Genomic DNA, 14,739 nt, shown 5'->3' on the forward strand with positions numbered 1-14,739 from the left:
ACTTTACCTTTTTATAAAAAAAATTATGCGAGCTCTAAAATCCTAACCTTATTCTTAAAATAGGACCTTATCAAATATTATTTTTTTCACAAGGATGAACTCAAGTTTAGATTCAGGGCAACTTATTTACAACTTATTAATAAAATAATATTTTTTAAAATTTTAAACACATCAAATATTTTAAAATTAAATTAAATATTATTTTGTTAGAAGTTCGTAGAAAAATTGTAAAGGTTGTTTTTGTCATTTCACTTTAGATTCAATGCAGGTTGGTGACGGCTGAACTTTCAGCGCTTCATGCCGCTTTGTGAAGATGACACTTGTCAACGGACTCTGCCACATGGGTCCATGACAAGTGTTGTTTGCACGTGGAAGGTCTCGGAGCTTGTGATATGAATTAAACGACTGTCGTCCGATGTACAAGAAAACTATCCACAGTGACGTTCATTGAATTGTTTGACTAGAACGACAGCATTTGTTGTGCTGTTTAGTATGAATAATCTACATACAGTAACGATTATGTAAGCGTGGACGTTTATTTTAAAAAAAATTATTATTAAAAATTATTTATTTTATAAAATACACGACGTTTTTATATTTTAAAATAATTTTATATATAATTATAAAGTTTATAAATATCACGTAATTATTTAAAAAATAATAATATTTATTATTAAAAAATTAAATTTTTTTATATAAATTTTAAATTTTATTTATATATAATTTACGATTATAAATATATTTTCTTTTATCTTATGGTCGTAAATATCATTTCTTGAGGAAGGATTTGGTAACGGGCGTACTGGCCGGGTCTTCATAGTTAGAAAGAAAGAATTGTAGTTATTTAGAGCTTCGCTTAGTTCATAGTTCATACTAGTACACTCCCACCCAGCTATAGCCTATATTTATCAAATCCCAAAGTGAAAAGAAGGATTTGTTTTGTAGCAGAATCTATGGCGAGTCGTTGTGTTGCCTCCGCTTTGTCACCTCCTCTTCACAGCTTCGCCGCCAGAATTTCCATCGCATCTCTGGGTTGGTTCTCTTGCTCACCCAAGACCCGCCCCGAGCCACTCTCCATTACCAGAAGTTTCAGCGACGTCGCACTTTCCGCCTCGAGAAAACCTCTCGCAAAATCACTAAAGGGTAATCTTTTTCAATGCTACTTTCTAATTATGTCTTATTTCGTGGGCTTGTTTTATTTTCATTTTCATCTCTGTAGAATGATATGTATGTACGCAAATTAATACCAAGACTGAACTTTCGCTGGATTTTAGTCACATGTGAGTTTTTCTGGGATTAAGATTCACTAAGCTCATGGGAGACAGAAAAAAGAATGCCGGAGCTAATGGTGATAGAAAAACAAAGACTGAAATACAGGATAATAGAATTTTTTCTTTTTTTTAAATTTTTTTTTATGTCGGAACCTCTCCAAGGCAGCGCTCGGATCCACCCAGTAAACTCCGGTCCCGTGCACAACACCTTCGAAATTTTTTCTATACGGAAGTGGTTAAATAGCTGGCTTTTCACCGGGAGGTGTGAGTGTGTGGTCCTAAATGATTGTTTACACCCATGTGTTGAATCTTGGATCTTGAAGAGTGATACCCGAAGATAATTATTGAGGTGAAGGGGTGAAAATAAAGTATTCTAGATGTTTTTATTCAGCGAGGCATAAGAAAATGTTGGAACACAAACAGTAAGGCTTCGTTGGCTTTAGGTGAAAGAAATCAATCAGAACGTAATATATGTTAGCCCCAATGGGCCAACACTGGAATTTCTTTTTGTTTTTAGATTCTTTGAGGTCTTTTTTTTGGGGTGCCACCACACTGGTCTATGCATTATTCTAAAACAGCGTTATTATGGAATGCGAGTCGGATGTCAATTTTTTTCTACAGGTTTGGGTTCGTTCAGTCTGTTATTAAAAATATGGGAAAAGGAAAAGTAAAGTAAAATTGAATATTTTTTGGTACAATTTTCATTGAAAGGACTCAAGGAGCCCAATTATTATTTTGAAAGATATAATAAGAGAAACATAAAACTTGATTTAATCCCCTCTTCTTTTTCTCTTAAACCAAGATGAAAGCTGTTGCCTATTTTACCTAGATTAATCACTGGCCTATTACCCAATTTTAATTTGTTAAGCCATGATTTAAGTTCATGGTTCTGTAAAAACTGAAAGAAAGTATACTTTTGGCCTCTGTACAAGGACAAAATGAAGCAAATGAAAATTTCCCTTTCCTTGCTGAATGTTAATGCCATTTTTATTTAGGGTGCTATAGATGTGATGGAGTTTTGCTTCATCTTCCGAGACTTAGCCGTTTGGAAAAATAATGATCTGAAGATAAAATAATTTGGTGTTATTTATGCAACTTCTGATGTGTCGTTACATGTTGATAAAAAGGCGTGGGGATGCCGACAAATGGTCGACAAATACGAGATGAACAAGCTTATGTATGAAGACTCGAAATTACTCTTATTTAGTACTTACCAAAAAAATTAGTGCGACTTCTGAGGATATGAGTGTCAGATATGAATGTTTACTGTGTACCACTTTTTGGCAGTGAGATCGGTGGCTACTCCTGCAGAAGGTGTTGCTGTCTTCGATGACATGGTTTCTGGGACTGAGAGAAAGTATTACATGCTAGGTGGCAAGGGAGGTGTAGGGAAGACAAGTTGTGCTGCCTCACTTGCAGTAAAATTTGCTAACAGTGGGCACCCCACTCTTGTGGTTTCCACTGATCCTGCACATTCCTTGAGTGATTCCTTTGCGCAGGTTGAAAAGATTTTTTTTTTTCTTGTTATGCATTTAAGTATCTGCTAGCCAAGTAATCACTGAACTAATTGCATTTAGTTAGCATGCATCTATTATTTTACCCAGGACTTGGCTGGTGGAACATTGGTACCAGTTGAAGGTCCCGATGCCCCATTGTTTGCTCTTGAGGTATACTGAAGCTTCCTGTATGTGTATCTTCCCTCTCTCACCCCCCTTGTTTATTATAAAACTGACTTTTGCTAGTATTTGTGCTGATGGTTTTGTTGTCACGTGTACTTAGTTAAATTAATAGGTTTAATTACAGATAAACCCTGAAAATGCTAGGGAAGAGTTCCGTAGTGCAGCTCAGAGAAATGGTGGAACTGGGGTAAAAGATTTCATGGATAGTATGGGCCTTGGAATGCTTGCAGAACAGGTGAAGCTCTATCTAGAGTTCTTGAGATTTTAACTTACATCAGTAGTTATCTTCCCCTGATAGAACTAGTAAAACAATACACCATGGATGTTCTCTATAGTTGAGCCTTTATCACAGCTAGAAATAACATGAGAATTTCATTTAACCAGAATTGAATTTAGTGGTTGTTCCTTGGTTTTATTTCTCTCTATTTGGTTAACTGACCAAGTGGTCTGTTGCATGCACATGCACACAAATATACATGTTCACTTATGGTGCAAAAAGAGATTGGGTCTAGAGCCATGAGGAAGTTGGAAAAGTAATTTTTTCCTTCATAAATTTCTTTCAATCAGTTTTGGATGTATCCATCCTTAAGATGAATATATATATATATATATATATAAGGAAAAGGAAAGAGAAAAATAAAGAAAGCGGAAAGTTTGTAAATCTGAGTGTATTTATTTCTGTGTTAACCCAGCCTTAGTCTCTTTGATTGAGGTATTTTTTAACTGATGAAGTTAGGAGAGTTAAAACTAGGAGAGCTACTAGACACACCACCTCCTGGTTTGGATGAAGCTATTGCAATATCCAAGGTGCGTATTATATGCTATTCTTATTTTGCTTGGCTGTTTGCTCATTACATCTTTTTGGTTCCTTGCTTACTTGCTAACTACAAATCTGCCAGGTGATGCAATTTCTGGAATCACAAGAATATCGCATGTTTACTCGTATAGTATTTGATACTGCACCCACGGTGAGCACATAGCTATATTCTTTGTCACTTACTTTTTTAGATTATCCATTGAACTTGATATCTTTCTCAGGGTCACACTTTGCGACTTTTGTCCTTGCCAGACTTCCTGGATGCATCTATAGGCAAGATATTGAAGGTAGGAACGTGAATGAAGTGTAAGGAAAATAAACAGAATTTTTTTTTTTTTCCATGGAAAATTTAATACATGACATGACTATAAAAGTCAGAATTATCACAATGGGCAAGGAATGTAAACTTGCTGTGTCTTAGGCTTCTAGCAGAACAAATGATGTCCACAATGTTTTGGTACATAATTCCAGTATTCTTTTGTGGCAATTTTGACCTGTCTTAAAAATTTCGATAATTCAACTGTATCACTTGACCAAGGATGGTTTCTGGCTCTTGCTGCGAACGCAAAGCGACTAAACGACTTGTCTTCAGATCTTATAGCTTTTGATAAGATATTTTTAAACAAAGCGATTGCTATGTATTATTTCCACATGCATTTTTTTACTGGTAGGCAGGCCACACTTTAAACAATAATGTTCTTGCATCACTTTAAATTAAAACGAACTACACAGTGTTTGTATAGGTGTTTCCCATTTTAACTGTTTTTTTTTTTAATTATTCACACTGGCTTTGGCAGCTTAAACAGAAAATAGCATCAGCCACCTCAGCCATCAAATCTGTTTTTGGGCAAGAAGAAACCCAGCAGGATGCAGTAAGCCTGATTTACTAGGAATTGGTGTTATTCTCTCTTTTGATAGATATTACAAAATATTCTAATTTGACTTTAAAATACAGGCTGACAAATTAGAGCATCTGCGGGAGAGGATGATAAAAGTGCGGGAGCTTTTTCGTGACACAGATTCAACTGAGTTTGTCATCGTAACAATCCCCACGGTAAAATTACTTTCATGCTAGTTTGTTATGTCATCTAAATGGAATATTTGCTTCGTTTTGTATTTGTACTTCCATTTGGTTTGAGTTTTGCTCAAGCGAAACTCAAGTAATGTTGGTTTACATAATTGTAGGATAGGCTGATAGCTGGTTGGCTGTCTATTTTATTCTAATTTTTTTTCCATAGGTGATGGCGGTTAGTGAGTCATCTAGGTTGCATGCCTCTTTGAAGAAGGAGAATGTTCCTGTAAAGAGGCTTATTGTTAATCAGATTCTTCCTCCGTCTACCTCAGACTGCAAATTCTGTGCTATGAAAAGAAAGGTAGTCATCAGTACCCTGTCCCATTGGTTGCGCTTATATTCTTTCAGTTCAGGATGAGCTGAGCGTAACTGTTATATAATGTGTGTGGTAACCTGTTTAATGTGAGAACTGTCCAAACTGTGAACATTTGTTATTAGTATTACAATATTTGCAGGCCTAGGTGTGCAAGCTCCTTCACTCCCTTTGAAAAAAATGGGTAAATCTGGAATCCACATTAAAAATTTATTTTTTTAATGGTAGACCCTACTTTTTTTCAAAGTGTGCGCGCGAGGCTTGTACACTTTAAGACTATATCTAGCATTAGTCGAGGTGGGAATGGAAAGAAAAATTATAGATGTTCCTTTTCAAATATTTCAGGATCAGATGCGTGCTCTTGATATAATTCAAGGTGATCCAGAACTCTCCCACTTGACTTTGATCCAGGCACCTCTGGTTGATATGGAGATTAGAGGTGTTCCAGCTCTCAGATTTTTGGGAGATATTATTTGGAAGTGACCATATAAATAATTTAGGTAACCTTTTCTCTGATCTTTTTGGTAGCTTTTCATATCTGAGAACCAACTTATCCTTTTCGATTGGGGAGAACCACATTTCAGTGAACTGAAACTTGGGATGCTTCTTCCCCCAGCAGGGAAACTGAACCACTGGGGGGATAGTTATGGCCAGCTGCAATGCCAAGCACGGTCACTTGGTAAGTTCATGGGTCAAGTATCTAAGCTCAGTGTAATGCCCCAAATTTTGAGATGCTTGAAAATAGGTGCTTCGCTGCCCCGAGTATAGTTTTGGGTGGGTCCCACAATTCTTCTTGGGCCCCAAATCTTTGTTAAATTTTTATTTTCTTATAGCCTTTGATATACACGTCTCTGTTTTTTTAATTTTAATCAAAATCTTTTGAGGTTGGTAATGCTTGCACATATCCTCCTCAAAACTCGTACACACACCAAACTGATTTATTTACTTACTATAAAGGGGACTAAAATCTGTTATACGAAATGCATTATTAATCTCGAACATGCCGGAAATTGAATATACGGTGAAAATTCCCACCAGACATAGCCGTCGGGGGGACCTTCCTTGCCCATTATACCATGTTGGTAACGTGTTTGGCGCTCTCTCTACCAACGCTATTTGACGTCCCTTCCAACTCTTTGGAGTTTTTGTTATTTTGTGCTTAATTGGAGATCACGACAGATTTTTGAATGTTAGGTTTCTCTCTCTAAAACATGGAATACTTGAAATGGGGATCAAGGAACATGTTAACGAATTTGCAGAGCTTGTTTCTTACCCATTAATAAGCAACAACAAATTAAAAGATAATTGTGTTTCCTTTCTCGACAAAAATAAGATGTTATCCAACATTTTCGTCCCAGATTGTGCTTAATCCCATATAATCACAGCAAGATTGGAATGAAATAAAAGTATATTATATAGCAATCTTCTAAACAACATTTGTACATCACAATGGGGGTATAGTCACTTTTTTTGTTATTTAAAAAAAAAAAAAAACATATGTACATCGCAATAAAGCTACCAGAAAATAATAACAATAATGATGATGATAATCAAGTTCTGATTAATTTTTTCTATGTTTAACAGATGAAATATAAGAATTTGACATGCCAACATTCCTTAGATTTTATTTATTAGATAATGTAAAACTGATTTACATGCGGGGATTCTAAAGGATTCTTGACATACGTCTCTTATTAATCAAGGCTTCAGCAGAACATGCTGTTAGTTGGGCGAGAAATAATTTGGTTAAAGAGTTTTTACACTACGCCAACCAAAGCCCCCACCAGTTCCTGAAACTTGTTTGCAATAATCTTCACAGGCTTTTCCACATGCATCAAGGGTTGCGCCTTTTTCCCTCATGCATACAGGCATGCACTCCTTGGCGCATTCCGATAGCGCATCACTCACACTTACACACGCCATTACAACCAGCATCGAGATGAGGAGCACGGCCAGGGTTTTCTTTGTGGCCATCTTACCTTACCTGTTATCTTCCTTTCTTTCTTTTTTTCGCTCAAAAGAAAAATAGAATGGGAGAGGGGTAGAAATAAATTTGTAGTATTTTTTGGGTTCTATATGAAGAGTATTCGGTTAATACCCATGGCCAAAAATAGAAATGGTTTGGAGCAAAATACGGATTCATGTGGTGGAGACAAGGGATGGATGTTTCGAGTGTTTTCTAAATAAAGGTGTCATGATATAGGGAATAATACTCTTTGCCTGAGGAGAGCTTGCCCATTAATCAAGTACTTGTGGTCCTATTATTTTTATTATTATTTTGGGAATATTGGTGACATCGAACCTTCCGCTGACGAGCACATAACATAACTGCTAACTTTGCAAGATTTAATTTGCAGCTTCCATCCTCCTTTAGTATAAAAAAGAAAAAGGGCAGAATTCCAAACATCAAACCTAAATTTCTGGGTAAAATATCCCGACGAAATTGACCCCAGTATGTATGTATTAAGGACCAAAGAACAGCATAAGTGCAAAGTAGCGGAACAGGGCCAGATTTATATAGAAAAGTATCAAACTCAGCAGAATTTAGTAGCGTGATGGAAAAATCCCACAAATAACTCGGTACTTAATTGTGAATAATAACCACAAACAAATTTAACGTTTAAAACAAAACCAGACTACTTCAGGAGGCTATAAATGCATCCTGTCATAATAACCTTTGGAAGTGTAATTAATTACTTAAGAAATTTGACTCAACCGCAAAATGCAAAGGATAAGGTGCCGCATGCTGCTGCTATAAATGAGCTTATTAGCTGAAATCAGGCTTTTCCGGATAAGTGCAGCCTGACCTTTGGATTATAACATTCGCTGCATAGCAACCAGCTCTAACACATTCTTCAATTGGCTTCTCCAGTACCAGCTGCGACAAAAATCCCCCAACAAATGCATCCCCTGCCACAGAAAGAGAAATTATGTATGTAAAGCCATGAAGATGTTAAAAACTCAACAGGTTTTCCCCCCATATGAGTCCCAGACCAGTATCCCTTACCACATTCAGAAATTTAAATTATAATATCTATGTAATTAAAGAACTCAAACCTACAGTACTAATTTTTTTTTATTTTTTATTTTATGGTCTTCTCAAAGTTCCACCTTCAGAGTTTCACAAAAAAGAAAATAATAAGGCAGAAGAGCATGATGCCAACTAACATCATCTATTAAGAATTTCTATGGACAAAAATCACCAATTTGTCAGATTAAACAACCAAGCTCAAATAGAGCGAATACCTGCTCCATTGGTATCAACCAGCTTCTCCTTGGGTAGCCTGATCACAGGAAATAATTTCACCTTCCCATCCTCAGCAACTACAACAGGATCAGCACCTTGAGTGATAACAGTAATCCTCTTGTGTGTTCCTGATGCCTTTTGTAACTGGGAAATCTTTATAGCAATCTCCTCGACATTATCAGTCTGATTATAAAAAATACAAGAATGAGGTAACTTGTTGGGGGATAATATAAGAAAAGTTCACAGCTTTGCAGCCAAACACCCAATGATGATTACCTCCCAGCCATGAACCTTTGAGAAGGTTCTTGCTTCTGTCTCGTTTCCAAAAACATAATCTACATAACTGTACCCAAAAAGCATGTCAGTCTCAACCATAACAACATCATGAATGGGGGAAAGGGCAGTGTGAAACTCACGGCAAAGCTTGCAGTTGCACATCCTTGAAAAACTCACAGATGAATGGGGCTGAAAGGTTCATCAGGAACACCTGCAAACATTAAGAGGTTAACTGGAGCAACTGCAAAATAATACTTAGAAAATAAAAATCTAAATACATTAGCGGTACCTTGTTGGTGGCAGTTGCATGTTTGCCAACTAGTTGAATGGACTCAGGGGACACGGTAAGGAAAAAGCCAGCAATATAGATGTATTTTGCTTTCTCCACTGTTCAAATGAGGGATTATAAAAGGTGAGTTTGAGATGGCTAGACACTATGCAAAGAGGTGAAGGAAGGAGATAGCAGGGAAGAAGTACCAAGTGACCAAATTTCTGGTTGCTTCAAGTGGTCAGATTTGTAACAATTTGCGGCTGACAAGTTAGCAATAAGTGACCTGGATCACAAGACATTTTTTTTATACGTAAAAAATTTATTAATATTAATAGACCTGCATCACAATACATTCAATCCAGTAAAATTCAACCTACAACAAAATGAGCAGAAATCAAACAGATGAAAAGCTGGTGCCTGTATTACAACATACTACAGCCAATTTAAGCTTGATGGTATTCATGAGTTTGGAACGAAAATGCAGGACATGGCCCAATCATATAGGCTAGAAGATGACAAAAATATCAATGAGGATAGCCCTGCATGCAGATTGTAGATTATTTGGAGGACAATAAATTATCTAGTATTTGATTAATGCAAGCAGAAACACCACAATAGGCTCTCCCGGAAACATGACCTAACAAACTCTTCCAGAACAGCTGCCGCCCCACAAGGAATTGCAGTGACATGCCAAGCACTGACATAATGATAACTGAAGACCGACTACAAAAAGATGAGCATGATCCCTAAAAAGTTTTAGGAATTATCTGGCAGCAGAGAAGCATCTGCTTGGACTTGAATAACCAGTCAATTACATTACTATATCTGGATATTAATAATATAACATATTCAAAAGATCCATGTCATTTACAAATGAAACAGAAGAATGAAAGGAATACAATCATGCTGAAAAACAACTATACAATCATCACTGAGAAGAATTTTTTTTTTTTATCCGCACCAGGTGTCTAGAATAAAGCCCCAACTAATCCCGTGGGTGCACATGCCCTCGGCAGAGAGTTTTCCGGAAGTGCACCTCGGGTGATTCAAGAGGAAATTCCCCGAGTCTACTAGCCCCAAGAAATTATTTGCACCCAAGGGTTAGACCTCTACAAGGAGCATACGACCAAGACCAAGGCTCTTACCACTTGAGCCTGAGAAGAATTTTTTACCATAGGCTAAATATATATTTCAAGTTTCAATGGGAAACGAAAATTATAAACAAGGTTCTAACTTATAAAAAAAAATTATAAACAAGGTTCTTGAAAGATTGTTAGATTCCATGACAAGGCATCCAGCACAAACAACCAAAACCAAGCAAACAGACAATATGCAAATGTCCATTGTTACTGTGGCTAATGGTTCCTAAAAGATCATTGTACAATTGGTTGACGAGCAGAAGAACCAACTTATATGCAAAAATGGAACAGGGAATTAAAGATGCATAAAAGTAAACAAGTGGAAAATTAGAGCATCCTGCAAAATCAAGCATGAAAGGAATTAAGAGTGGGCAGGACTTAGAACTGACCTCTCACCACCGACTACACAAACAGCACATGTTCCTGTTGGTGTTGATTCATCCTCATAATAATTTACCTGATTACATTAATCGGCCTCCTTGAGACAAGAATGTGAAAATCCAGCAGAGAGAGGGGGAGGTCAAAGATGTAGAGAACTCACATTAACACCAGCTAGTTTTGAGTTACTTTTCATCTGCTCTCCGAACTTGTCCTTTCCAATGGAACCGATGTAACTGGTTGCACCAGGAATTTGAAGCATCCACTGGAAGACACAGAAAAAGGGGGAAAAGCAAGAAGTTTCATATAATAAAATTTAGTTAAAAAAGTAAAATATCCTATCTTATAGAATGGAGACAGACCTGGGCAACTCTGATTGAATTTTGTGTAGCACCTAAGGTGGCACAATATGTAAAGCTCATTACTCATTAGAGAACCAATCGTGAAAAAAAAGATAGATAAAGGGATCATTATATGGTAATTTCATTCAGCAATATCAAAGATGACACCATCAGAGATTCAAATCATAAATTAATCAAATTACCCCCGGCAATATACTCCACATTATACTTGGAAGCCATTTCTTCGTACCTTCAAATATTTACGAAAAAAAATTGGTTCAGTTTATGTGGCATTTCAACTGTTAGCAAAGGCAGTAACAGATAATCATCCTACAGTTGGATGTGACATCACAAAGAATGTTAGACAATGTTGCACATAATACAGGAAACAAAATATCATTCCCCATATTGGACAAATCCATAGCCTATCATATTATTTTTTGGGAGGTAAAAAAAAGGTTAGTATGAATATATTGGGGGCCATTCAGGGCAGAGGAAATTGTAGTGTTTATAAAATGAATAAAATAAAATAAAGAAGAACCTAGAAACAGACACGCATGCACAAGCGCATATACATTTTTATTTTCATGTATATACACACTTGTTTGTGTGTGTGTATCAATGAATGAAACAGAATACAAAAGAAACTTACATGGACAAGTGCTTGTCCTCAGCAAGAATAGCATTGTTCAACTTGATGTCATACCTGTTAAAAAAACAAATAACCAATTAGTTACAAATACCAAAATACAACTACAATATACTATCATAAATGAGCAAAATATTGAAGAAACAAAAATGTAAAGTAAGCATGCCAACACAAAATATCAACTGCATAATTCTTGCAGCTTCAAATAATATCAGGGAGTGTGTGTTCTTGTAGATATTTTTAAACTCTAAACAAATGCAAGCATAAAAGCAATCTTCAACTAAAGTGACCTGCAAAATACGGAGCAATATCTTGAATTGTTTTGAAATGCACTTTCCGTCAATACAGATCCTTGCTTGGTAACTTTATTATAGGGAAACAGTTTGAACTCAAACTTGGTTTCCGAATTCCGGGAATGAAAATAAATGAAGAAAAAATTCTGATACGTATTATGTTTTATTTGCTTTCTCATTTTCGGGAAACAAATGAAATGGAGATATGAAATACCATGATTTATTTGTTTTTCCTTCGTTTTTTTAAGCATACAAACGTGGGGAGACGGCATTGGATATTAGGGAAAAAACCAACAGAGATGCCACTACAACCAAATCCATAATTAAAGCAATCAGATCTACACCGTTCTGCCCTATTCAAGCCAATATCAAAGAACGCTTGGGGACGAGAATCACAGCGCCGGAATGAACTACCATGATTTCATTGTTTTTGTCCATCTTTCTCAGCACACAAACGTGGCAAAACCGCATTGAACATAGAGGAAACAAAGAAACAGATGTCACTATAACCAAATCCAGAATCAAAGCAATCAGATCTAAGCCGTTCTGCCCTATTCAGGCAAGTATCATTCAACATTCTAGGACGAGAATCACATAATATACGACCAGAGTACCATAAGAACCGCTTTTTTAATGAGATCAGTAAGAAACCGGGGGCATCATACAAATCGCTCTTTCTTCGATTAAAACAAACGTGTCATTTCTTAGGATCTCACATTTCACGTTATATTTTTATATTCTGTGTTGTGAAATATGCGTTTCGCTTTTCCTACATATTACGGGAAACCAAACGGAGTGTTGAGAACTAGATTTGGTAGAATTGAGAGAGATGGGACTTACTTTTCCAGGAAACTCTCGTCCACGACAGCTGAAATGTCAAGAAGGGGATTTCCCATTCCCAGTAGAATTCCCTCGTGCGCCATCGAACCAGACTTTGATTGTTTTCAGAGAGCGAGCGTGAGAGCGAGAGAGAGAGAGGGGAGCTGAGTTAGGTTTTGAGTAGGTATTTATAGTAACCTTACTTGAGGAATTCGTAGGGTGAGATGGCTCTATTATCACCAACCTTGTCACCAACCCCACGGTCCCACCCCCGCTCTGAACGTTGCAGCAAGTATTAAGGCTGTGTTTGGTAATCACTCCGCTATTACTTCATATTTTATTATTATTATTTTTTACTTATATTTAATTACTATATACAATATTATTTAATATTTTATTTTTATTTATCATTTTTATTATTATTTACAGATTATCCAGATAACTTCTCTGCCCAAGTCTAGCAGACAACTAAAATGGTTTATACCACATATCATTCAATCAACATAATAAAGATTTAAATTTTAATATAATTCTTCTTATAAATTATGTCATTATCTATATAAATGGGGTGTGATATAAAGATATTTAAATAGAATTATTTTTTTAAAAAATAATTGGCCTTTGAAAAATTTCATTATTAAAAAATTTATAAACTTAAGTGATTTATAAACTTAAGTAATTGGCCTTCTTTAGACACTCAAAATATATTAAAATTTTGTAAATAGTTGTGAAATTATTTGAGATAAAATATTTTATTAAATTTTGAAAATGAAAAAGAGAAAGTTGGATAAAATATTATAAAATTAAAAATTATTTAAAAAATATTTTTATTTTAAAGTTTGTAAAAGTTGGATTGATTTTTATGTTTTATTTTTAAATTTATAAAAGTTGTATTGGTTTTTATATTTAGATAATAATTAAGTAATTATTAGATTAAAACATTGAAGATTTAAAATTGAAATATATTTTGTATTTAAGTGATGTTTGAAATTGAAATTATGATAAGTTTAGAGAATTTTGAAAATTCTTTATCTCATCTCGTGTCTATAAATCGCCTTAGAGTATTTATTAAATTTTATAACTTTTTTAATAAAATAAATTAGACGTATTATATTAAATTACGGAAATCTCCGCGTAAACCTGCATCATTTAATAAAGTTTTCTTCAACGTTTGATTATTTTTCAAGTGAAATTAATATCGAAACTCGAATCTATCACTTTTGCCATATGAAAATAAATATATATATATATAAAACAATAAAATTATTACATACCATGTTCTCATTCACTTCTTCACTCCTATGTCAATGTAGTGACAAGATATTAATTAATAACCTTCATATATAATAATTGAAAAAAAATAATAGAAAATGTAACTTCAGCAAATAAATAAATAAATAAAATATATAAGATAATTCATAAAGTGGGCGATGGACTTGAGAGATCTTTCATTGAACTTATTAATAGGTAAATAACACAAGCCTTCTTCAGCGTAGGGATTAGGAAAGTAGCAGAGGATTAGTTATATTTATAGACTAATTAAACTGATTGAGAGTATATCTTTGCTAATTCCATCATTTATTTTAGTCTAACGTGTCTACTAATTAAAAGACAGATTTAGTGTGATTTTAATAGATATATGAAATAAAGAATTCGAGAGGGATAGTCCAAAGATTGATTTTTCATATCTTTAGACTTTTGTTAAGAGTTTAAAAATAAATGAACAGTATTTTTATACACTGTAATTGATGTAACATATTTTAAATAACTTTACAAGTTAATTATTTAAAAATTAATGCATCAATTAATATGATTTAAAATAACAAACTTATAATGAATAACAGTATTTTTTGTAAATAAATTAATGAAATAGAATGATTATTTAACAATAAGTAATATTAAATTAATTAGTAATTTTCACCTAAAATAAACTTGTGATGGTAGTACTGAGGTAAATAGTGGCCTCGTTTGCTTTTAATAAATTTCTCAATTCATCTCATATAATTATTATAATTTTTTAAAATTTTATATAAAATAAAATAAAAAATTTAATTTTTTTTAAATTTTAAAATAAAAATAATATAAAAATATATATTTTAATAATATTTTATTTAATTTTTAATTTTAATTTCAACGTATCTCATCTCTTATACGAAAATAAACGAGGTCTTAAT

At 34.5% G+C, this 14,739-nt stretch overlaps 2 protein-coding genes across 7 annotated transcripts; one reads left to right on the forward strand and one right to left on the reverse strand.

Annotated features, from left to right (window-relative positions):
• Positions 1 to 782: 782 nt before the first annotated feature.
• On the forward strand, positions 783 to 6,078 carry LOC109008966 (ATPase GET3B-like). Of its 6 annotated transcripts, none has more exons than XM_018989279.2 (12): positions 783 to 1,143; positions 2,559 to 2,770; positions 2,876 to 2,938; positions 3,075 to 3,185; positions 3,683 to 3,757; positions 3,850 to 3,918; positions 3,989 to 4,054; positions 4,565 to 4,639; positions 4,723 to 4,821; positions 5,006 to 5,140; positions 5,498 to 5,652; positions 5,769 to 6,078. In XM_018989279.2, exons 1-11 carry the CDS (start codon positions 954 to 956, stop codon positions 5,633 to 5,635), a joined length of 1,233 nt encoding a protein of 410 aa, XP_018844824.2. In that variant the 5' UTR covers positions 783 to 953; the 3' UTR covers positions 5,636 to 5,652; positions 5,769 to 6,078. The 6 variants fall into 6 exon arrangements, with proteins under 6 accessions (XP_018844824.2, XP_018844821.2, XP_035539125.1 ...); XM_035683232.1 differs by having other exon boundaries at positions 801 to 1,143; positions 2,849 to 2,938; positions 5,737 to 6,078; XM_035683231.1 differs by having other exon boundaries at positions 801 to 1,143; positions 2,849 to 2,938.
• A 1,561-nt stretch (positions 6,079 to 7,639) lies between these two features.
• Positions 7,640 to 12,790, reverse strand: LOC109008967 (adenosine kinase 2-like). Its single transcript, XM_018989282.2, has 12 exons — positions 12,587 to 12,790; positions 11,457 to 11,510; positions 11,008 to 11,054; positions 10,826 to 10,857; positions 10,627 to 10,728; positions 10,475 to 10,542; positions 9,153 to 9,229; positions 8,965 to 9,062; positions 8,816 to 8,886; positions 8,676 to 8,742; positions 8,399 to 8,582; positions 7,640 to 8,062 (listed from the first exon to the last, which is right to left on the reverse strand). Exons 1-12 carry the CDS (start codon positions 12,667 to 12,669, stop codon positions 7,920 to 7,922), a joined length of 1,026 nt encoding a protein of 341 aa, XP_018844827.1. The 5' UTR covers positions 12,670 to 12,790; the 3' UTR covers positions 7,640 to 7,919.
• Positions 12,791 to 14,739: the final 1,949 nt, after the last annotated feature.

Source organism: Juglans regia, chromosome 12 (assembly GCF_001411555.2).
Source record: "Juglans regia cultivar Chandler chromosome 12, Walnut 2.0, whole genome shotgun sequence".
Taxonomy (NCBI): Eukaryota; Viridiplantae; Streptophyta; class Magnoliopsida; order Fagales; family Juglandaceae; genus Juglans; species Juglans regia.

Bases quoted from the DNA above. Each gene is read 5' to 3' on its own strand.
- LOC109008967 (XM_018989282.2), bottom strand. From the start codon at position 12,669: ATGGCGCACGAGGGAATTCTACTGGGAATGGGAAATCCCCTTCTTGAC. The intron at 10,543-10,626 runs GTGAGTTCTCTA...TAATGTAATCAG, and splicing joins CAAAACTAGCTGGTGTTAAT to GTAAATTATTATGAGGATGA. The intron at 9,230-10,474 runs GTCAGTTCTAAG...CTTGTGATCCAG, and splicing joins TGTGTAGTCGGTGGTGAGAG to GTCACTTATTGCTAACTTGT.
- LOC109008966 (XM_035683230.1), top strand. From the start codon at position 954: ATGGCGAGTCGTTGTGTTGCCTCCGCTTTGTCACCTCCTCTTCACAGC. The intron at 1,144-2,558 runs GTAATCTTTTTC...ACTTTTTGGCAG, and splicing joins TCTCGCAAAATCACTAAAGG to TGAGATCGGTGGCTACTCCT. The intron at 3,758-3,849 runs GTGCGTATTATA...CAAATCTGCCAG, and splicing joins AAGCTATTGCAATATCCAAG to GTGATGCAATTTCTGGAATC.